Source organism: Eschrichtius robustus, chromosome 9 (assembly GCF_028021215.1).
Source record: "Eschrichtius robustus isolate mEscRob2 chromosome 9, mEscRob2.pri, whole genome shotgun sequence".
Taxonomy (NCBI): domain Eukaryota; kingdom Metazoa; phylum Chordata; class Mammalia; order Artiodactyla; family Eschrichtiidae; genus Eschrichtius; species Eschrichtius robustus.
This window is the reverse complement of record NC_090832.1, coordinates 123,003,677-123,026,675: the sequence shown is the minus strand read 5'-3', so window position 1 is coordinate 123,026,675 and position 22,999 is coordinate 123,003,677. Positions and strand designations below refer to the sequence as shown.

General features: G+C 35.1%; 1 protein-coding gene and 1 long non-coding RNA gene across 3 annotated transcripts in view; one reads left to right on the top strand and one right to left on the bottom strand.

The window, feature by feature from the left end:
* BCKDHB (branched chain keto acid dehydrogenase E1 subunit beta) overlaps positions 1 to 22,999 on the bottom strand; it is a 232,594-nt gene that overhangs the window by 45,804 nt on the left and 163,791 nt on the right. Inside the window, exon 9 of one of the 2 annotated variants that reach the window (XM_068551663.1) lies at positions 11,744 to 11,830. The exons of the other annotated variant lie outside the window; for it this stretch is intronic. Within the exon in view, the coding sequence (XP_068407764.1) occupies positions 11,744 to 11,830 (87 nt within the window). The remainder of the gene's footprint in view (positions 1 to 11,743; positions 11,831 to 22,999) is intronic. 2 annotated transcript variants of the gene reach the window in all.
* Positions 1 to 22,999, top strand: part of LOC137769652 (uncharacterized) — a 109,434-nt gene that overhangs the window by 37,170 nt on the left and 49,265 nt on the right. The window lies entirely within an intron of this gene.

Here is a 22,999-nt window from a genome sequence, read left to right as displayed (position 1 = left end):
CAAATTGATTCTTGGTGCCATCTGCAATATAAAACTATGATCCTTTCAAGGATTAAAAACAGAAAGGTATGCCTCTTCAAATGGATCAAGAATTAAAAATAAAGTCCCTTCTTCAACATAACTTTAAAGAAAATAATCAAATATTCAACACTTCCCCAATCAAATGCAGTTTTTTCAGACATTTCTGCAAATTAAAACAACCTCTTGAACACTTTCATTAACACTGATAGATTTTTAAAATTAAAACAGTTTTAAACTAGATGATTTCTGCTTATAGCTTTCATTTTCAACTGCTTGTTTGGGCGGTTAAGTGCTGATTGTAACTTGTCTTAATTTTCACAAGTGTTTAGATTCAAATTGAGCAGAAAGTTCATTAGCAGTAGTTAATCTCTATTTTCATGTTTATTTTCAACTCAACTGTGTTTTGGCGAGCTATGAACTCATTCATGGAAAGAGATGATGGGCCTTGTAACAACACGCACACTAATTGGAGCTATAAATTTAATTACTTGAAATTACCAAAATAAAATGAGCTTTCAACAACCGCAACTTTCCTGCACACCAAGAGGCATGACAAAGTAGCTGAGAAATTTAGTTCTATCTCCAGGAGGCCAACCAGCCCCTTATTGATAGTGAATACAATGCTGATAAAACCTGCCTAAAATTTCTTGCCTGACTTAATACGCTTCTCCATATTTGCCTAGGACGTTGTACAAGGTGGCCAAAAGGATTGGCCACATCATGGATACAGGCTCTGCTGTCTCTCATTTACAAAATTTTAAATAACTAACCTTACTGTAGTTTGAAAAATATTAAGACAAGGTCGTACATTACAAAATGATTTTTTTAAATACGAGAAAGTGTTTCACACCAAATAAGGAAATGAAATATTTTAAATCAATTATAATTTCCTTTGGGAATACAACCAGATATTCAAGAGTTACTGCTTCAAAAGGCAACTACAACTCTTTAGGTGCTGAAATACAATTTAAAGGTACCATATCATAGAAATCAGTAACTTTTAAAAAAAATTTTTATTTTATATTGGAGTATAGTTGAGTAACAGTGTTAGGTTAGTTTCAGGTGTACAGCAAAGTGTTTCAGCTATACATATACATGTATCCATTGTTTTTCAAATTCTTTTCCCATTTAGGTTATTATGGAGTATTGAGCAAAGTTCCCTGTGCTATACAGTAGGTCCTTGTTGGTTGTCTGTTTTAAATATAGTAGTGTGTACATGTCAATCCCAAAACTAACTTTTAAAAGAAAGTAATGCTTTCCTTCTGAGAACCTATTTTACTTGTTGAATAGTCTGTTCATGCTATGAAACTTCATTGGTAACTATTTAAATGTAAATGTCTTCTTTAGCCTCACTAGACAATTATGAGGAGGAAAAAAGCAACTCTAGATTATTCAAAAGAAATAACACTTTGCCGAAAGGACGCGAGGTAGAAATTTGAAAGACAACGGCACATAATATCAGTGCTCATTTCGGAGGTTAACTCAACAAATACAAAGCAAATTATTTTGGTGGGGGACAGGGGACAACACACTGGAGTGGTGATATACAAAAGGCCAACAGTCCAATCTAGCAGGTTTTGTAACTAGGAATTTCTATATACATCATAAGGCAGCAAGAATGTCATTCTTCAAAGAAACTGCTAACAACAGTGATGCCCGGGGGCAAACAATTCATTTAAATTATTTATCAAGTGCCTGCTTAGTGCCAGGCAGGGATCTTAGGCACCCGGCTTACAGGAGCAGACACGGAGCTTGCCTTCTATCGAGGGAAGAAGGACACTAGATAAATCAACGAGAAACCTGCAGACATTTCAAGGGCTATGAGGACGGGAGGACGAAATAATGTGATGCAGGAAACCTCTGCGTTATGTAGCTACTGTAGATGCAGCATCGGGGACCCTCGGTGGAAGGGCTATTTCCAAACTGAGGTTACTGGAGAACCCACACACTCCTTTAAATAACTTCTACCTCGTGATTTAGGACTACACTTTTATAACATAACTTTTCAGTTGAGCACATTTACTTTTAAACATTCCAGCAGAGTTAATTTTTTCCATCCAAGTGGCAGATCAGTTGGTCTTAAGAGGGACGGACAGGAGCGATCTTGGGACACCACCAAAAGGACACAACAAAATACTAACCAGAGGTTACAAAAAAAGGGCGAAAGAAAAAAGTGCAGGAGGTCTGGTATGAATGCACCTTTGAATTCAAAGGGGACTACTTCTGACTGGAAAAATAATAAGGACTGTATGAGAGAAACTGAGCACTTTATCATTACCCAGAGAGATGGAATGTGGTTGATCTTTTCTCTGACTGGCTTACGTCCAGAAAGATTTCAAAGAGAATAATAGCGATCCATCGTAAAGCTAATACCAAACGGAGGGAAGAAAAATAAGCAGGGGACCCAATGTCAGTATCATTACATACTAGTAACGTTAGTCTCAGTATCATTGACTGTTTAACACAGGAAAATGAAATAATCTGAATATCCCAACATTATGCTGCTTTCACTTTTATAATGAGAGCAATGAATCAAATACACCATGCATGTGGAGATAGAACTAAACTGCAGAACAGCCAAATCCATGCAGTGGGGTTTCTCTGGTTTTAAAACTATTCCACATCACAAACCTGAATTAAGTATTACCGCTATGAATGACAATTCCCAAAACTCAAGCGTACGTGATTAAGAAACCACGCCAACGTGAAATATGAAATTTAAAAAATCAACTCAATGAGCAAAACGAGCTTTCTTATTTAAAACAATTTAGAAAGAATTGAAAGACTTACCACGCCATGTGGGAGAGACATCTAATGATAAGAAAGCTCTTAATTACTATAAATTATGATATATGTACATAGAAAATAAAGAAATTATGAGGAAGAAAGTAAAAATCAATAGAAGTCTTATTTTGAAGATTTTTTTCCTATGCCTATATCAATGTATAATTTTTTTTTTTCTTTTCACACAATTGGGCAAGTAAAACACCTGTAGGCTTGCCTAGTGAGTTTTTCATTTAGTATTACATCCATACAAATGTTACAATGTTGTTAACTATTCTTTTAATGATTTTAACAAATCCACAATGTTCATTATAATTTATTCAACTATATTCCTGTTGTAACTGATATTGCTTCCAATATTTTATTAATCAAATGAATGGCATGGAGAAGAATGCCCTTATCCATTCTTGTGTGTAACTCCAAAGTGAGGAAGCCTAGAATTCCTAGGTCAAAAGCAGAGTTTTGATACACATTACCACACTGATTTCCTGGGAAGATGAATCAATTTCCACATTTATCCTGCACCATCTCAACACTAAAATAATTGATTTTTAAGCAGTGCCACTCTTATGGGTAACAAAGGAGACTGATATCCCATTCTGAAATTTGCATTTTTAGTCATAGTAAGTGGTATATCGTTTTATGTTTACTAGCCATTAATAGTTCTAAAAACAATCTGCCTCTGACCTTTAAATACAGGGGCTACTAACTTCCTTACTGATATTTAAGAATGTTTAATACAGTACACATATCAATTTTTTGTCACATGTTCCAACACTTTCCCAGTTGTCATTCTCCTTTCAATTGTGCCTGTTTTTTGTCACACAAATATTTTTCACTTTATGCAAATACATTAATCTGTGATAATATGATTGATCCTATTACTTTTTAATTTTTTGCTCAAAAATTTCTTGCCCATCTCAATATCAGTTATTGTCTACATTTTTTCCTTTAGATTTTGTGGTTTGATTTTCTTTTCTTTTTCTTTTCTTCTTTTTTTTTTTTTTTTTTCCTGGTTCATTTAGAGTTTATTAGGGGAATAGAAAGCAAAGGGCAGATTCGAGAGAGACTGAAAACCTGATTGTTAGATGGGCTGGAGGTGGAAGGGAGAGGATGGGGATGGGGAGGAGGTGGTGATGGAGCGGGGGAGTTAAGGAGACTGCCAGAGAGGGCTTCAAACTGAGAAAGTGGCATTCCAAGCTGAGCAAATAACACTGAGAGATTGAGCCCATTTCTAACTACTTTATTCCCCTCTCCCTTTCGTTAAAAGTCACGTTTCTTGAAATAGTGGTCTACAGTTCTTGCTTTAATTCTTCGCCATTCATTCACCAGCCCAAATATAATGGGGGCCACATTTGCTTTCACCAAAGTCACCAATGTCTTCCGGTTGCTATACTCAAGGTACAATCATCAGTCTAGCTGACAAACGTGGATGCATTTAAATACTGTTGGCCATCTATTCCATGGTAAAAGTCTCCCTAGTCTTCTGTAATGGCTCTCTCCTCCTCCCTTCCTTCTCTCTGGACATTCCAACTCACCCTCCTTTACAGCTCTTCCTCTCTTGCTCGTAAATGTGGGTGAGGACTCCTTCTTCAGCAACTTCCCTTCTTAAGACTATCCTTTTCCTGTGTGATCACACCCATATCCATGACCTCAGCCATCACTATAAGATGATGACTCCTTAATCTTTTCCTATACCTTAGAATCTCTCCGGAGCTGCAGAGACACATTTTCCATCCCCACCTCAAATTCTACAAGTCTAAAATTAATTCATCATCTTCCATAGACGATGTGCTTAAACCCGTTTTCCAATGATAGTCCCCAACTTAGTGAAAGGGTACCTCCATTCAAAATTCACCCAACCTAGAAATCAAGCTAAGCCTTCCCTGCCCGACTCCTACTTAAGCAGTCAGCAAGTCTTTCTTTCATACTCTTCCTTCTCCTCTCTCTAAAATTCACCTTACTCTCCAACCCCACTCCTGTGTCCTTGGTTTAGAAGACCCTTAAATCACTCATCTAAACTACTCAAATAGTTTCTTAATTAATCTCTGTGACTTCCTGCCTCACCCCTCCCAATGCATCCTTAACATAAATGCCAGAGGTCTTTCTAAATTGTAAATCTTTCTATGTTAATCTCCTGCTTAAAATCCTTTAGTTACACCCCTTTGCCTTAAATAATGATAATTGTGACCATTGTTTTTCGAGTTCGTATTACTTCCTTTTTACTAGGAAGTTTATAAGGTGTATTTTAAATACATAAATAATGTATTTAAACTGGAATTTATATCCATGTGAGCTGGCTTTACTCTGTCCTGTCAGTTTCCTCTACACAAAAACGAATTACTTGCTATTACATGTAAGATTCTTTAGAATCTAATTCCCACCTACCTGTTGACCCTTACCTCATGCTACAAACCTCACACACTAGTCTTCAACCATACCAAAACCATTGTCACCCCTAGAATATCATATATTTTTTTCTGCCTCCTTATTTATATTGTTCCTTCTGCCTGAATCCTCACCCACCTTAACTCCTCCAAGAGTTAACTCAACCGTCACATCTGAGTTAGGTGATCGAGTATTTAATAATCCCATAGTCTTCTGAATATTTCTCTATCCTAGTATGTACCACAGTATAATTATCTGTTTAGCATCTATTTCTTCTACTGAACTCTTAAGTGTCTATAAAACAAGAACCCTATTTCTTGAATGAAAGGCCCTAATTAAGGCTATGCCCAGAGCATTCAATAAAGGCTGGATGTACACATTAATTATCATTCAGGAAATGTCTAGTAGGCCAGTGTGATCACTGTGACACTAGAATCATTAAAGGATATGAAAAATAACATTGGAAACATCGGTTTGGGCAGCTGAGGATCCTGACCTAAAGATCTTATTACTCCAGAGAAGATCTAATTGGAGGTTTTCGAACAGATGATGGACAACATTTGATGTGTCCTGTAAGAAAATAATGGATAGTAAAGTGATAAGACGTTAGAGGCCGAGATAAGAAGACAATTTAAGAGGCCCAGAAAGAGTTGAGGAGAAATAGAATTCATTTTGAGATAAGCTGATTTCCAGAAACTGGCAGATATCCAGGTGCTGATGTCTACCTTTTCTCCCTGTTTCATGTTAAAATCCTTCCACATAAACCATTTTATCATACAAATTTCTTTTTTTTTTTTAAGGATATAGAGTTACAGTTTTATTTTATTATTTTTATTTATTTATTTATTTTTGGCTGCATTGGGTCTTCATTGTTGCATGTGGGCTTTCTCTAGTTGCGGCGAGCGGGGGCTACTCTTTGTTGTGGTGTGCGGGCTTAGTTGCTCTGCAGCATGTGGGATCTTCCCGAACCAGGGCTTGAAACTGTGTCCCTTGCATTGGCAGGCAGATTCTTAACCACTGTGCCCCCAGCGAAGTCCACAAATTTCTTATCCTTACCAAAATTAGCATGAAATTGGAATTCTGAGTCTAAGGCCCAACAGGCAGAGCCAATCTTGAAGGTTTCAGATTTGAAGGTTTTAAGACTAGCCATGCAAATGGTTGAGACTGCCCAGGAAAGAATGGGGAGAGGAAGAAGAGGGCTGATGGGAGAAGCCTGGCCACCTGTACACTAATGAGCAAAGGAGAAAGAGACATTGAGGGAGACAAGGTGGGGTCAGGGCAAGGGGGAGGACCAACAGAGTGAAACATGGCCTTAACCACAAACAGTGATACAGCAGATCTATCCATGATGCATCCCCGGAAAGATTTAGTCTTCGGTTCATATTTATGGCCATGGAAGCTGTTTACTGAACATTTGACAGGCTTCAGGGCAAAATTCCACCTTAAAAAGGTCATCGTATATCTGAATACTCTATGTTAAACTGCTTTTCTGATGCTCTGGCTCCATCTAGATAGATGATAGTATACAAGTATGCATTTCCTGATTGCTATTTTCGTTGTTGGCAAATGCCTTGAATCACTAGTAAAAAAAAAATAGTAATAATATTATTAAATTGCATTAAACTATTCATCAAATTACTGCCCTGATAGCTTCCTCTGATGACTCTTACTTTATCAACATGGTAATTTTATTTAAACATATTTTCCACAATGTAAAAATCTCAAGACCATTTAGGACCTTTTCCCGCTTCCTCAGATTGACGTTTGTAAAGAGAGTGCTGGTAAATTTGGTGGTTAATAATAAGTTTATAAGAAAAAAATCCTTCTGCATAGTCCTTTCTAACATGAAAGAGTGAGAAAAGCAAAATTCCTTTACTTGAAAATTAGGAAAGTTTCCTTTTACGTGATGATTAATGTAAACCCTATAAAACCCTCTCAAACTTTTAGAATATGATTACCTTAAAAATATATCTCTGTATGCACAATTTCTGAGTTCTTATCCTAAGAATAGAGACTGCACAGAAAGGATGGAACAATGGTATGGAAATTTACCATACTCTCCAATTGGACTCTTTATTGCAGACTTATTGCTTCCATGTGTTAAAAAAAAAAAAAAATTCAAACCTTTAAGCCAACCCCAATCCCTAAAATTTTTGGCATTCTTATTAAGCACTGAATCCAGAAAGGAAAAAAAAACCAAAAAAAAAAACATTTTTTGTATTATTATCCCAAGCTTATCAGAGTCAAGATTTAGTTAGTTCATCATTATGGGAATGTATTAGAAATTAATAATAAAGATTGGTTTCTACAAGGCTTAAAGAAAGTACACTGTTTAAAGCTACTAAAATGCCAGAAATTATTTGGTCTTAATATTCATAAATAACGCTTATTTTGAATATTGCATTGGAGAATATATAATATAAATTAATTTGGGCAAAATATTTAAATGGATGAGGTTAACATATTCTTTTTTGCACAGTAAAATTTTTGGTTTTTTTTAAGCTGTGGTTACATAAAGCTGAGGAATACAAACATCACAACTAAGTCATATAATTTTCCAAAACAACGAAATCTTTGCTCAAACTCCACAATGAGGTCAATGAATTAGCTAAACTCTGTTGTCTCTGCACTTTTCCACAAATCAAGTTCTTCTCCAACTTTCGGTACGTGTCAAAGGAAAGAAGGAAAAAGTTCTCTCACCGCAAAGTGAGAACAGATGGGAATGTAAAATTAGATGGGAAGAGACAAGTGAAGCTTTGGATGACCGACCAATAAATCTTCCCCAGAGGAGAGCCAGATACAACAGACCTCACTCAGCTTGTTCCACCTCCCAGTTTGCTTCCAAATTAATCCAATAGGAATGCAAAGCAGTTCTCAGATTCAATGGATTGGTTTTGATTTTTCTAAGCATTTATATAAATTTTATGAAGAAGCTATTGATCAATGTAAGTTTACAATGTTATGTTTAATTAATACAAAATAGTCTCCTAATCACTTTTGTGATTTTCACTTACTTCAAACTGAGACTAACAATAAATATTTTTTCAAATAATAAAATAAATGGCTTTATGAAAAAGAGGCAACAGGCATGAAAAAACTTGTGTACACTGAACTCCTTTTATGATAGAAGAGCCATCTGCTATAAATTGAAAAGTTATATAAATAAAATATGAACATATTTTATATTCATTCTTTGCATATTTTATCTAACTAAAAATAATAAATAGTAAAGCCAGCAATACTTCCCATAGCTAGCAAAAAAAAAGAAAGTTCCTTTACTTGATATTCATTTTATAGAGCATGATATAATTTTTCTATCTAAAAATATCAATTATAAACTTAAAGAAATACCATCTAAAATGCTGTATTCTCTTCAGGATTCTTAATTTTTAATATGGGAAATAATTTAAAATTTGCGTAAAACAGAAAATGGTGCTCTCAGTTTTTAATGTATTAAAACAGTAGTTTTATTGTTAATAATCATTGTCTTAAAATATTGTAATATTAAGAGCAATTTTGTAAGATTAACCATGAGCTTTTTAAAGAGCTATCAAATACCTTCCACAAAACGATGCTTTTAGAGCAGATTTTTTTTGCGTGGGCTTACTTTCACATAAAATTTACATTTGTTGATACAATGAGAATAACTCAGCATTTTAATCCATAGTGCTCAAACGTATATATCATTCTCACCCCTAATTTCAAACTTCTTTAGGACAACAATGAAAAGTTCTCTATGTACCATTTCCCTGCCCGTTCCAGAAAATTGCTTTCAAAATCTTAACCCTGCTTTATCTTTTTCAATGTTACAAAGTATACACAACCAAAAAGAAATAGAGAAACATGAACCGTTCCAAGTGGTGAAAGCAGCTGCACCTCACACTTAAGTGATTTCAGTTTAAAGAAGCCCAGGCACTTGGATACTTTGATACAGGCTTCACTTACAATAGGGAATGAGGCCTTCCGTAAACAAGAGGCTGAATACAGTATGCTGCATTTATTGGAATATGTGCATGAAACAATTACTGAAAAGCAGATTGCATTATTCAGATTACCCTATGGTGTATGCAAACATTATTACCAAAAAAAGCAAACAAACCAAAAAATCAAAACAAAACACAAACAAGGTGTCTAACTGTTTTTTTCCTTCCTTGTCAATACATAAAAGCCACAACAGGCAAACATTTGGAAATACAATGTTGATTATATTTTGTTAAAATTCATTTTCCACACTTCCCATTTGTACAAGTAAAATCTGAATTAAGCAAAATCAACTGTGAGCATTTTGTAATTCCTCCTCATATTAATAAATCCAAATTCTAATTCCTCAAAATATCAAACTAAGACCTCTCTACAAATTTTACATTACTTCCTTAATTTATTTTGTGGTTAGTTGGTTGAAAGATTTTTAACATGGAAAACAGAGAACATCTTATAACGAATCCAAAACTTCTATCTTCCTCATGGGGTGGGGGTACTTTGAATAAAGAATGCACATGTACATACTCAATATTTACTCAAGACTCCTGTCCTAGTCCCAAATCTTCCACTTAATTTTAAAATCGGGTCAATCACAAGCACTATGAATGAGAAACACTCATCTGTTGAAGGAATCCAGTTGGTTTGGGTCAGGATTTCTCAGACCTCAGACACCCAGGATCAGTGGGCATATTTTGGGAGTCTGAGTATTATAAGGTGTGGTCTTTGTTTTGTGTCTTCATATTATGATAAAAAATATGACCATATTCTGGATAATCTCTTTCACAACCTTAACCACTGATTCCTATCATATAATTTCAGGATCTGCTTTTGATACAGTGTTTATGATCTTGTTAGTGTAAGCTTTTTATTGTGACTATATTTATAACTCATAACATGATGTTCCTCAAACTGGAATTCACAAATGTATTCTTGGAGCCTGAGAGACAATTTTCCTTTGACACAAATCCACATATTATTCAAGACCAGTAGACACTAGGCTAGATAATCTTTCTAATTCTTTTCCAAGCCGAAAAATATGTTACATTCTATGCAGCTTATAGTAATCAATGGAATTCAAATTTAAAAAGCACGTCTAGAGAAAGTGGACTTGAGCTATAATTTCTAATTCTATGTTCTACTTATTGTCCTTTTACATTTAAATGCAAGTGAAAGTCTTGAGATAACAATAAGATGACATTCAGTGGGCAAAATGAAACAAAGCTGTCAGATAAATTTCCACTAGCAACAGCCAAATGGGTTTAGTGGACCACATGTCAACTAGGAATCAAAAAATCCCAGTTTCTTTTTACAGTTTGCCTTTGACTTGAAATGCCATCTTGGTGTTAGTGATTCATTCTTGCAAGCCCCCCCTTTTTTTTTCTTTACAGGGATAGTACATTACGCTACTCAATGAATAAAATGCACAGTAAATACCAGGTATTTATGTTACACAATGATGAGCAATATGTTTCAAATTGTAGTCTCTATAATAAGAAAGACAACAAATCCACAAAACTCAAGTATTTTCTTAATTTTGTTAGTGAAAAATGTACACCACATGTAAAAATAACAGCATAATTTTTATCAAAATTATGAATTCTTTTGATCTAGTTTTTAAAATATTTATGTTTAAATTTGATTCATCTAATTTTAAAATATTTATAACATGGTCAGTTCATACTTAAAGATTTTTTTTGGTAGAAATCATTAGTGCTCATATATCAATTTTATATCAAGTTTTTAACCATATACTCTTAAAGGAATTTTCAATTTATATGTATCTTAACAATAAAATCATCCTACCACCAGTAAAGAGAAGTAAAATGTTTGCTAGCTGCAAAGATACTCTGAATTTAAAATGCATACAAACTTTCCATTTAAAATATAGTTACTTAATTTTTAATTTAAAAAATTAGGAAAAATGAAACATTTAAGTCATCTTATTCCCATCTATGATATAAATGTGAATGAAAGTTTTAAGTAAAAATCCTCCATAAAGAGGTTTGTAGAATTTTTTCCTGATAGGCAGCATCTTAACTGAACCCTTTTTTAAAAGAAATGTTTTTAAACCATTCCTAAAGTGTCGCCAATAGCACAGGATTAATCAAGTTAATGAATTAAATTATTGATTGTGAAATTAGTTACTGAATTTAAATTATTGACTTTTGACAGGTTCATTTTTTTCTAAGGTGTAGGCTGTTAAAATCAATTTTATAAATCAAACGTTTCATGATAAGATTCATCATGATAAGTTTTATCAAAAGAGAAATATCCCATTCAAATTTAGGAGTTTTCTTTTCCTCTTATCCTAGCAAACATAACTGACATTAGTTTACTTAGATGATTTCAAACTTCCTTCTTCCTATTAAGGAATTTTCAGCTTTTAAGATTTCTTTTCTAGAAGATGTAATTAGACCATTATCTAAAGGACAGTGAACTGGAGTCAGATGGAAAAATGTACATTTCTAAACAGTGCATGCTTTTATATATTGTGATAAGTAATTTTGTTCTTGGAATAGACACACGCAAATGCACAAATGCTCACATCAGTGCCAAAAAGTTACTCTACCTGAACCGTCGAGCTGATCTCAGAGGCAAAGCCGCCCGTCAAGGGAGCCTCGTGACTAACTAGCAGTCGCCCTGTTTTGATCACAGACTGAAAGAGAAAAGGAAAGTCTGATGTGGAAGAGAATACATATTTTCAAGCATATAACGGCAGTTTTGATTAAGTAATACAAATAAATGACTTAAATCCAATAAATAATTAAAAATTAGCAATTCAGTTTTATGCCAAGTAAGTTGTAACTCCCTTTCAGCTGGACAGTTCTTTGATTTTTGCACTGTTAAAAAAGTTTTCAGTAGATAATCCTAGTGCAAAAGAAAAATGAGATTTGTAATTCTATGTATGTCATTAAAAATGCCTTCTATTATATTTTTGTGTTATAAACTGAATGTATTTCACATTTTTGTATCTGAATATCATTTTTTTTCCTCATATAGCTCTAAGAATGAAAGTGCCTTTTTGTTCCTTTCGGAGTATATCTGCATATAAATAAATAGTCTTAGGACATTTTTTGTGTGGAGAAGGAAAACACAAAAATAGTGTGTAAAAACTGTAGCAAAGGAGAAGCTCAAGCCACTATACATTCAAGGAAACCGAGCGTGAAGAAATCACCGGGAAAGTAAAAGGGTTACAACTCTCTTCGTTCAAGTGTATTGAAATATGGTTAACGACCACAACTCCATTTTAAACTAGAAAATGTCACAGAAAATAAGGATGTATTCTCGACACTGGCTTGGTGCGGTTGTTCCCACTGTGCATGTCACACTCTGTACAATAATAAATCAAAAAGTATAGCTACGATATCATAGCAGGATGCCAGTGTGGAGGAAGGCAAAAAATATTAAAACCAACAGCAAGTCACTGCTTAAAATATGTTACACAATTACCATATTACAAACGAGAAGTCTAATTTCTCCTCTACATTTCTAATAATTTTGTATCACCTTCTTTAAATTCTACATTACTCTTTTAGGAACATGAAATAAAAATCTTCCAAACAAAAAACTTACAGGCAGGCCTGGTTTTATTGCCCTTCACTTTACTGTGCTTCGCACATAACTGCAGTTTTTACAAACTGAACCCTGCATTGTAAGATGATGGTTAGCATATTTTTTTTAGCAATAAAGTATTTTTTAAATTAAGATATGTACATTTTTTTAGACATAATGCTATTACACAGACTACAGTATAGTATAAGCATAACTTTCATATGCACTCGGAAGCCAAAAAATTTGTGTGACTCACTTTATTGCAATATTCACTTTATTTTGGAGGTCTGGAGCCGAACCCTCAATATTTCCAAGGTATGCCTGTATATAAATTAAAATATTGGGCTTCCCTGGTGGCGCAGTGGTTGAGAGTCTGCCTGCCAATGCAGGGGACACGGGTTCGAGCCCTGGTCTGGGAAGATCCCACATGCCGCGGAGCAGCTGGGCCCGTGAGCCACAACTACTGAGCCTGCGCGTCTGGAGCCTGTGCTCCGCAACGAGAGGGGCCGCGATAGCGAGAGGCCCGCGCACCGCGATGAAGAGCGGCCCGCGCTCGCCGCAACTGGAGAAAGCCCTCGCACAGAAACGAAGACCCAACACAGCCATAAATAAATAAATAAATAAATAAATAAATAAATAAATAAATAAATAAATAAATAAATAAATAAAGATGTTAAAAAAAAAATTAAAATATTGCCTTCATTCTAGGCAATTTGGGTTTAGAATTTCAAAAGTATGCAGCAGTTTCAGCCAGCAGATGTTAAACTCCAAGATATGGCCAGTAGCCATGACAAAAATAAGTTACCATATCTACTAAGTAAATAGTGACTTAAGAATATGAAATTTTATGAACACCTTAATGAATGCCATCCCCGCCAATGAAATATTAACCTTGGAATATGTTGGTATTTGAATTTATGACTGTGGTTAATTATGCCAGTGTGAAAGTCACAAATTAAATTTCAGTGCACCTGGTTAGAAATATAAAGAGACAAAAATATTCTACAATCATGAAAAAAACAAATGTATTCTCAAAGTATTCCCTAAAAAGATGTCCTGACTTTAAGGATTGCCGATTAAAGAAACAGATTTGACAATCAGAACTTTCTTATAGCTCAGAATCCCAGAACTCTGCCAACATAAGAGCATCTAGGAATTATATAGCCAAAATCCATCCCAGTTAGACGGCACAACCCAGCTAGAGGGTAGAAATGAGAAACAGCTATAAAAAAGCTGCTGTTCCCCTCAAACCCCACACAACAGAGTTGGTGCTTTTTATCTGAACTGAGGCCAATCCAAGATCAAATGACAACCCAATAAGCAACCAAGGCAAATGTTCTAGGCTTCCTCTAGCCTGCAGAATGTAGTGGGGAAACTAAGCACAGATGTACCCAGGACAAAAGCTACCAACCCTTGGAGTCCATGCAACATGATGTGTAAGCAGATAAAATCTGTCAGCAGGAGAAAAGCTAAATAAACCAAGATACATCAATACAGCAGAATATTACACAGCCATGAAAAAGATCGAGGCCATGAAACAGTGCCCATGACAAGTTAATTGGTAAAATAAGCAAACTGCAGAATAATATGATCTCATTTTTGTGAAAAACGGACACCAGTAAACATAGCTATATATATTGAGCCAACATGTGTAAACAGTCTAGAAGGATTCATTCCAAACTATCAAAACTTGTTTCTCCTGAAGATTGACAGTGAAGGAACTGTAGGGAAAGAACTTTTGGTTTTGTTTTACTTTAAATGAAAAGTATTTTTATATTATTCAAAATATTCTCAATAAGTCTAAAATAAATAAAAATAAAGGGAAAGCCCTTTTAAATTAATGCTGAAGGCAACAAATACATGTGACATTGCAGTCATAATCTCAAAAAACATAATTTTTTTATGGTATCTTAGAACTAGCTTCAGATACAAGGGAACCCTGAGGTCCCAAACCCCAGCAGCAAAGAGGCACAGTGAAAACATAGGGAATCAGCCACCCCCCATGCCAGGCTCTGTGTGATAGCTGTATGTCGAGATCATATCCAGCTCATCGCTTGACCTCCAAGCTGTTGGACCCAGACAAAATGGGAAATCAGCTATTGGTATCAGAGAAGGGGAAGTTCTTCAACAGCTCTGCAAGTGTGTTAGGTAAACATGCGAGTTCTTGGATCAGGAACTGTATGCTGACAGTTCTGGAAGGAATTCCGGAAATTTCTAAAACACCAAGAGCTGAAGGGCAGACACAAGATGAGAAGTAATAATGCTATGAGGCTCTAGAAACTGTCAAAGCAAGCAAACCAGTGAGAGAGAGAGGGGACAGCAACACAAGAGGAGACAGAAATAATGATCAAAATCATAACAACTGATTGTCACAGGAGCTGCTATGTGTTAGGCTCTGAGCTGAGTATTTTACTTTACTTCACTGAATTGTGAAAGCACCTAAATTTCATTTCTGCTTCTTAAAATCATCTAGTACCTGAAAAGTATTAAAATATATAAAATAAAATTACAGCAGAAGTCTGAAAAATGCCTAAATATAGACATAACACTGACAGTTTCAAAGAATTAGCATACATCATGAAAGGCTGAGACTATCATAGAATCCCATGATTTTGTAAGGTATAATACAAATTCAACTTGGTATGTGCGTTTTATCATTCACAATTTCAGTTTACTAAAATTTCTGAAGATAGCTTCTTTTCTATTTTAGAAATTGTTCACACTTTGTTAATAGTATGATAATGAGATCATTGCAAATATACACCGTTGAAGGGAGTGTTACTCTTTCCATGCTTTGTGATTCAACTAGACATTCTGATTAATCTACGTCTTTTGTCAACTTTAACAGGCATTTCATTTTCATACATTTAGGCATAATGACATCCAACTGCCGGGAAATTTTTCTAGCCAAATTTAGCCTTTTGACCTACTTAGAGAGTAAAAATATGGTGCCTTTCAATGGAGATAGCCATTAACCTTTTAAAAATAAATCACTATAGATATAAACGCTAATAAGGGTTTAAAATTCCTTTTCTTTAGAAAAAAAGTGATTATTTCAAGTTTCAAGTTTTCTTCTGAGATAAATGTAATTCACCACTTGAAAAAAAATTTTAAGAGTTTAAACAACTTTTCAATATGAAAGCTAAACCTATCACAGCCAGGAAAGATCACATAAGGCTAGATTTTCCAGTATCTGCTTCTTCAACTTCTTGCCACTAAGATCTGCTCCAGGATTCTGGACTTACCCAGAGGGAGTAGCAGTGAGTTAGAGCAGCTAATGGCTCCAGGGAAAGCTGAACCAGTTCAAGATGAGGACCCATCTCTGTGTCCCCTACCATGAAACAAAACGGCTTTGCTCCCTACAAGGCCTTGAGAAATTTGTCAAGAAAACTTAAAAAACAATTCTGAAAGGCAAGGAGTGAAACAGCCTACGGCTGTTGAGTTGGCGAGCACTGGTCTGCCCTGGGTTTCTCCCAGAGATACTCACTCTTTCTCACTCTTTCTGTCATCCCCTCCCCAAGGGCGTCAGCAACTCCCGATTCAAGAGGAGCCATCAAAATCTTAATGCTGAACACACAGTGACATTGCCAACAACCAACAGATTGCGACACCCCTGTTCTGATGGAAACTTTAAGATACCTTGTTCCTGGTCTGGCCACTTCATGACTTTTCCCCCCCATTGTCCATGTTCTGCCCAGACATCATTACTAATGGCCATAATGTCAAGTTATCTATGAGGGATACCTAGCCCAATGCTCAGACCACGGTAGCCACTCAAGACAAGTTAACAAGATAAAAATCTATTAAAATAATTTAACTATATTAAACACACCCTTCTTTAATGTCCTGAAGCTACTGCTTTCTTAGCAAAGTCCTTTTTTTTAATTGAAGTATAGTTGATTTACAACGTTGTGTTGGTTTCAGGTGTACAGCAGAGTGATTCAGTTATATATATATATATATATATATATATATATTCAGTTATATATATGTATGTGTATATATATATTCTTTTTCAGATTCTTTTCCCTTAGATGTTATTACAAAACACTGTGCAAAATCCACTTTTAAGATAGTGCAGGAGCGTACTTCAGCACATCCCAGAACAATGTAAATATGAAATAACAGACTCCAAATTAAGGATATTTTAATGGAGTTTTAGCAATAAGATATCTGTGGTAATAGCAGAGTTGCTAAGTTAAACTCCACTAAAATGATTGCACAGATTTTGGCTGCCCAAACATGGGACACATGTTTTAGTGAATGTAGCCTCTAAAGATTTTAACACAATCCAACCAGGAGAACTGTTAAGCTGTCATTCCAGGAGAAAATGATACAGAAAGGCAGACCATTAAGCTGGCATACGCCTGAAAGTGCAACACACATTCAAAAAGCAGAAGTGTAGTTTTTATCTCTTACTCAAAACTTATGGCAAGATTTTCTTCCTACAGAGTAATTCAACCTGACCAACACCAAGTTCAGCGACCTATTCTGATGGCTGATAAGATAAAGCAGGAAAGGCAACACTTTGGATAGGCAATTTACAGTCCTTTTAACATTTTCTATCTGAATATAAAGCTAATGAAAAGCAAAAGAAACATCAAAGCTGGCCTTTACCAGTTCCTTTTGAAATCAAATCTGCTTATAAACGCATATGAGCGGAAGTAACAGTAAAGCCGTACACCTTTGTTTCATCAATCAAGGGCATGTGCATAACAGTTATATAATGTAGAAGCATTAAGGACATGATTTTGATTAGCCTCAAATATTTTCACAGATAAGTTTCTGAAATGTCTTCTTGTTTAGTAGGCAGATGCGTTTGACACGTTAGCTAGAAAAACTGCACAATTAATCACAAGATAAGAATGTGTTAAAATAGGCCTAGCAACAATGATTAGTCAGCATGAGCGTCACACACAATCAGACCACTGGCTGATATTCCTCTGGAGAAATACCAACGCTGAAAGAGAGAGTCATGAACCCCAGAGATGGTTCGGAAAAGTCCATGTTGGCAAGGCTCTTAGTGACGGGGTTACGAAGAGTTTGGTGTCGTAGGAAATTGGTGTAAATGGAGAAAAAGTAAATACTCAGAGCTTTCTCAGCCATGTGGAAAAAGTAGGTAAGGGAGCAAGCAGGGCGTAAAGAGAACTGAAGAAAGTCAACAGAAGAAGAATGAGCAAATCACTCTAACAAAGGCATGAGGCGTTTGGGAAAATTTCAGACATCCCCGCTGGTTCCCTCTTGCCTGAATTATTGGTATAATCAGGGCTGACGAGCCTAGGAAAAACCGCTTTTGCAAAAACTAAAAGCAGACATCTTTCTGAAAGCTACTTCAAAACATGTCAGACAAACGCGCTTCTGTCAATCAAACTTACCTTCCCAGTTTGTCTCCTCATAGACCCTCCAGGCTCCAGTCGTGTCAGGCTACTCCCTACCCCATGACTGTGACCCAAGCTTACCTGCCTCTGACTTCCTTCCCCAAATTCTGGAGGTTAACCTTAACCCTAACTCTAACCCTCTCAGGACCCATCTTACACAACTCCTCCCTCCCTGGTCTCCCCAACTAGGTAGGGTTTCCCTTATTTTAAACCCTATGTTACTCTTTTCCTTCTTTTTCTTATCATATTATATACCTCCTAGCAATCACTTCTTAATAGAATCTGAGGTGGCAGACAAGGCAAGGATATTCTATGAGTCCTAAAACCAGGGTTCAAAGGCAAGAATCAGGCACTAGGTCAAGGCAGCACTCACTGCTATACCTCTTAGGAACACTAGCAATTTACCTCGTAGAAGAGCCCTGCGTGCATCTGTCCTATTAGCCCTTCCAACCACACTCAAAACCACATATTCAAAGATGGGGGCTCTGTTATTCATATTTGTGTCTACCACAGAACATAGCATAGGACGAATATGCATTAAATTGAGCAAATTATGCTCATTTTATTATCTGGGGACAAATACATACATTATTAAATTTAAAAGTTTGAAAAAGTACCTAAGCATCTTTTTGTTTCTTTGTTTGGGGGAGTATTCTTTTTTATGGAGGGTGTGTATCTGTATATCTATACTGTTTCCTACAGCAAACTCTAAATCATTCAAGAGGACAAAATTCAGAAAGTATCAAGTATTCTATTCCTAACCATAATACCTAATATATGGTTATAAATGTGGATGCTTAATAAATGTTAATATTGATTTTTGTAAAAAGCATATAGACACAGTGATTTAAATGAATCACTAACAAGCTTCCCCTTTTCTGATGCCTTGAAGCTGTTAGGAGGGACCAATCATGCTATAAAAAGGGAGTCCTAAAAACTAAGCTCTAATCATCATTCTAGTTCTAATAGGGGACACTACCCTGGGCCAGCTCTTTCCATCTATTTTTCCTCCTCTAGATTGATTTTAGAATAAGAAGTTAGCAGTACTAAACATGTTTCTGTTTTTATGTAGATCTTTTGTAAATGCATGACTGTAATAAACACACAGAACAACAGAACATTTCCTTTCCTTGGTACTGAACATAAATTTCCTTTCCTTTTGACAAGAGTCCATGTTACCATGGTAATAAAGGTATTGTACTGGTAGATGTTTATTAGATATGTAGTGAAACATGGGAAAATATGTAAATAAATATGTCTTAAAAGTTTTTTTCATTTTCCACATTAGCTTAAACATCATGCAAAGCATAACCACCTACAGGTATCAACATTATTTTTTTGCGTGCCAAAGCAAATTCTCAAAGATTGAGGTAGTCATTTCCCAAGTTGTTTTCTGATCTTCATTTTTATCACTGCCCTATCATTTCTCAGCAGGACTTAAAATATTTCCATAAACTTGTCTCCACTTCAACTCTTATCCATTTCTTTTTATGAAAAGGAGAAATTATAACATGTCATTTGGATATTAATATTATTGATATCCATGTTGTAGAATTTTATAAAATTGTTAACAAGGACAATTAAAAAGCCAAGCTGTACTTTTGACAGACAATCAGGATGTTGTATCTCCTACAGCTTCTATTCTTAGAATCATCCTGAGCTCTTCCAGGCTTCTTCTCTGAAGTTTGCAACAGTAGGAAACATTCAGAAGCACCACGTAATTTAACCTTACTATAAATATGCTTATATTTTTATAATAAATGAAAAAGTGGTAGTACAATTGCTATACACACTACTTGGCAAATCTAGAACCTGACCTAGTAGTAAAGACCCTTGGCAGGGCCATTTCACTACATTTTTTATTTATTAATTTAGGCAGCTTACCTTCATTCAAGTAATATTCTTTTGTTACCATGACACTATATATATATATATATATATTGCATGTTGTGGGGAGAGGCTGATTATTCACAGATAACTCATGTACCTAGTTTAGCACCTAGGTTATGATTATGGGCTGAATGAAAATACCATATACAGAATTTTAGTTGTTTCACCATTTTAATCATTTTTAACTACAGTTCTGTGGCATTAAGCACATTGACATGGTAGTACGACCATCACCACCGTACAATGCCAGCACTTTTTCATCTTCCCCAGCTGAAACTCTGTACCCATTAAACAATAACTCCCCATTCTTCCCCTCCCCCCCAGGGCCTGGCAATCACTATTCTACTTCTGTCTCCATGAATTTGTCTCTATCCTAGGAACCTCATCTAAGTGCAATCACACAATACTGTCCTTTTGTGACTGGCTTATTTCACTTAGCATAATGCCTGCAACAGTCATCCATTTTATAACATGTGTTAAAATTTCCCTCCTTAAAGCTGAATACTATCCCACTGTATTTATAAACCACACTTTGTCTATCTATTCAGGCTCTCGGGCACTTGGATTATTTCTGTCTTTTGGTTATTGTGAATAATGCTCCTATGAACATGGGTGTACAAATATCTGTTTGAGTCACTGCTTTCATTTATTTTAGGTGTGTATATATACACCCAGAAGTGGAATTGCTGATCACACTGTAATACTATGTTTAATTTTTTAAGGAATGGCCATACTAGTTTTCATAGCAGTTGTACCATTTTACATTCCCACAATCAATGCACAGGGGTTCCCATTTCTCTATATCCTCATCAACACTTGTTTTTTTTTATTTTTTTGATAGTAGCCATCCTAATGGGTATGGGGTGTTATCTCATTGTGGTTTTGATTTACATTTCCCTAATGATTACTGGTGTTTATCACTAATTTTTAAAATCTTTTTCTTTTTAATTTTTTAATCAGGCTGTTGGATTTTTATTTTTGATACAAATAGTGTTTTCAAAGTGTTTAATGCATCAAATTCCTTAAATTGGTCCCTCTGGGGACTGGAAATAAAATCTTCCCAGAATATGATAAACCTTATGAAAAAAAATATCATCAAACTCAACTGTTCACTATGTCTTCTTTTCTGAAAAAGCATTACATCTGGTTTCCTCACCATCCTCCATTTTGAAACAGACACAAGGACATTTTTTCCTAAGATGACTTATGTCACATAGATCCTTTGCCCAACTGATTATCTAAGACAGCACTCCTCTATCGAAAAATCTTCAATGGTAAATCAGCCAATTGGAATCACAAAGATAACTTGTAATCAGTAACAGCACCAGTAATCCACCATCCAAAGGAACAACTGAATCTACTTACATACTATAGAACCTTGGAGTCATCTCTTTGCTCCTTATTCTGCCAATAACTAGAAGATAGACTAATGCCAACTAAGACAGTTTGAAACATTGGTACAAACCAGACAATTACCATCATCATCTTATTTGAGTATTACATGCAATTTCCCAATTAGCTTTTAATCTTGTATAAGTTCCAAAGGTCGCTGGTTCATGTCAAAAACGATTTACTGAGCCACTCACATGTGCCAATACTGGGGAAACACAGATGAGTTAATCCAGGTCCCTAAAGGACTGTAATATTGGTTGCCACAATGTCCTAGGGCAAGACATACTCAAGAAAGAAAGAAATTAATTTAGAGATTGTTAAGGCAGAATACGGGAATTAAAAATCAAGTTATATTTGGTAAAAACAATTTTTTTAATTTTAAATTTCAACACCTAAGGTCTTTTTAAAAATAACATTGAAAAAATGAATTTTTATCTCTTAAAACAAACAATTACCAATAGTCTTTCCCATTCTACTCATAAGTCTCCATTTGGCAAATTTTTCTCAAGTGTTGACGACAGAGGGAAATACTATGTTTGGCCATCATAAGAGTCTTAAGGGTAGAAACTGACATCATCCCCTGTGTTCCCAGCATACCGTGAATAAAAAAGTGACCCCAACCAAAACCAAGATTGTCAGCCAGTTACATTTTAAACTGCTGTTTTAAGCATGTATCTGGGGTACAATTTTCTCTGAAGCCAGCTGGTTGTCTACCAAGGCAACACTTCTCTAAGGAATGATCAAAAGCATAAACACTGCTACACTTCTGCATCACCATGGATAAATGCTTTTATTTTCTAAAACCTGGTCCAAATCTGTTGGACTTAATGGATTTTTAGTCCATTACAAAACAAAACAAAAATCATGTGTAGTTCATAATACATGCAGTTCATAATAACCAAAGCTTAAAATCTTTTGGTTCTTTTTTATGACTCAAAAAAGTGGTAGAGTAAAACTCATAGGATGCTTCAGCAAAAGTTACACATATATTTTTCAGTATATATAACTAAGATGGTGCAGACAGAAATAAAGTACATAAATGTCATACTTCCATTAAAACCAAGATGATGGGGAGAAATTGTTTATATGACAGGTGGATTCAGGAAAAGAATTCCTTTAGCCGAAATAATATTTGTCTACAAAACATTCATTGATTACTTGATAGAATAGGTAAGGGGCAGAGAGGCATAGAAATCTCCAGGTCAAGAATTATAGTATCAAACTTCATTACTAATGGAATATTCATGAGAAGTTAAGATGCAATAATAATAGTTATCCAGAAATATAATTCAATATTTAAAAATTAATTTACACTTAGACTTAAGCCTTATTTTTTTTCAGGGAAAAAACTTTGAAAGTTTCTTTACTTGTAAACTACAAAAATATTAATAATCCACTCCTGTTTGATTTACAATTTTCTATTCTGCAACTTTTTTATTGACAAGAACTAATAAAACAGAGTAAGATGATCATGGCCATTATACCACAGAGAGTGAGACATACCTATAATAACTTAGGCTGTAAATGATAAAAGCAGTTTTTTGAAGAGTAATCCGAGAAGATTTTATGCTTATTGACTTACTTTATCATAAGTTGGTCATTTTGCTATATCC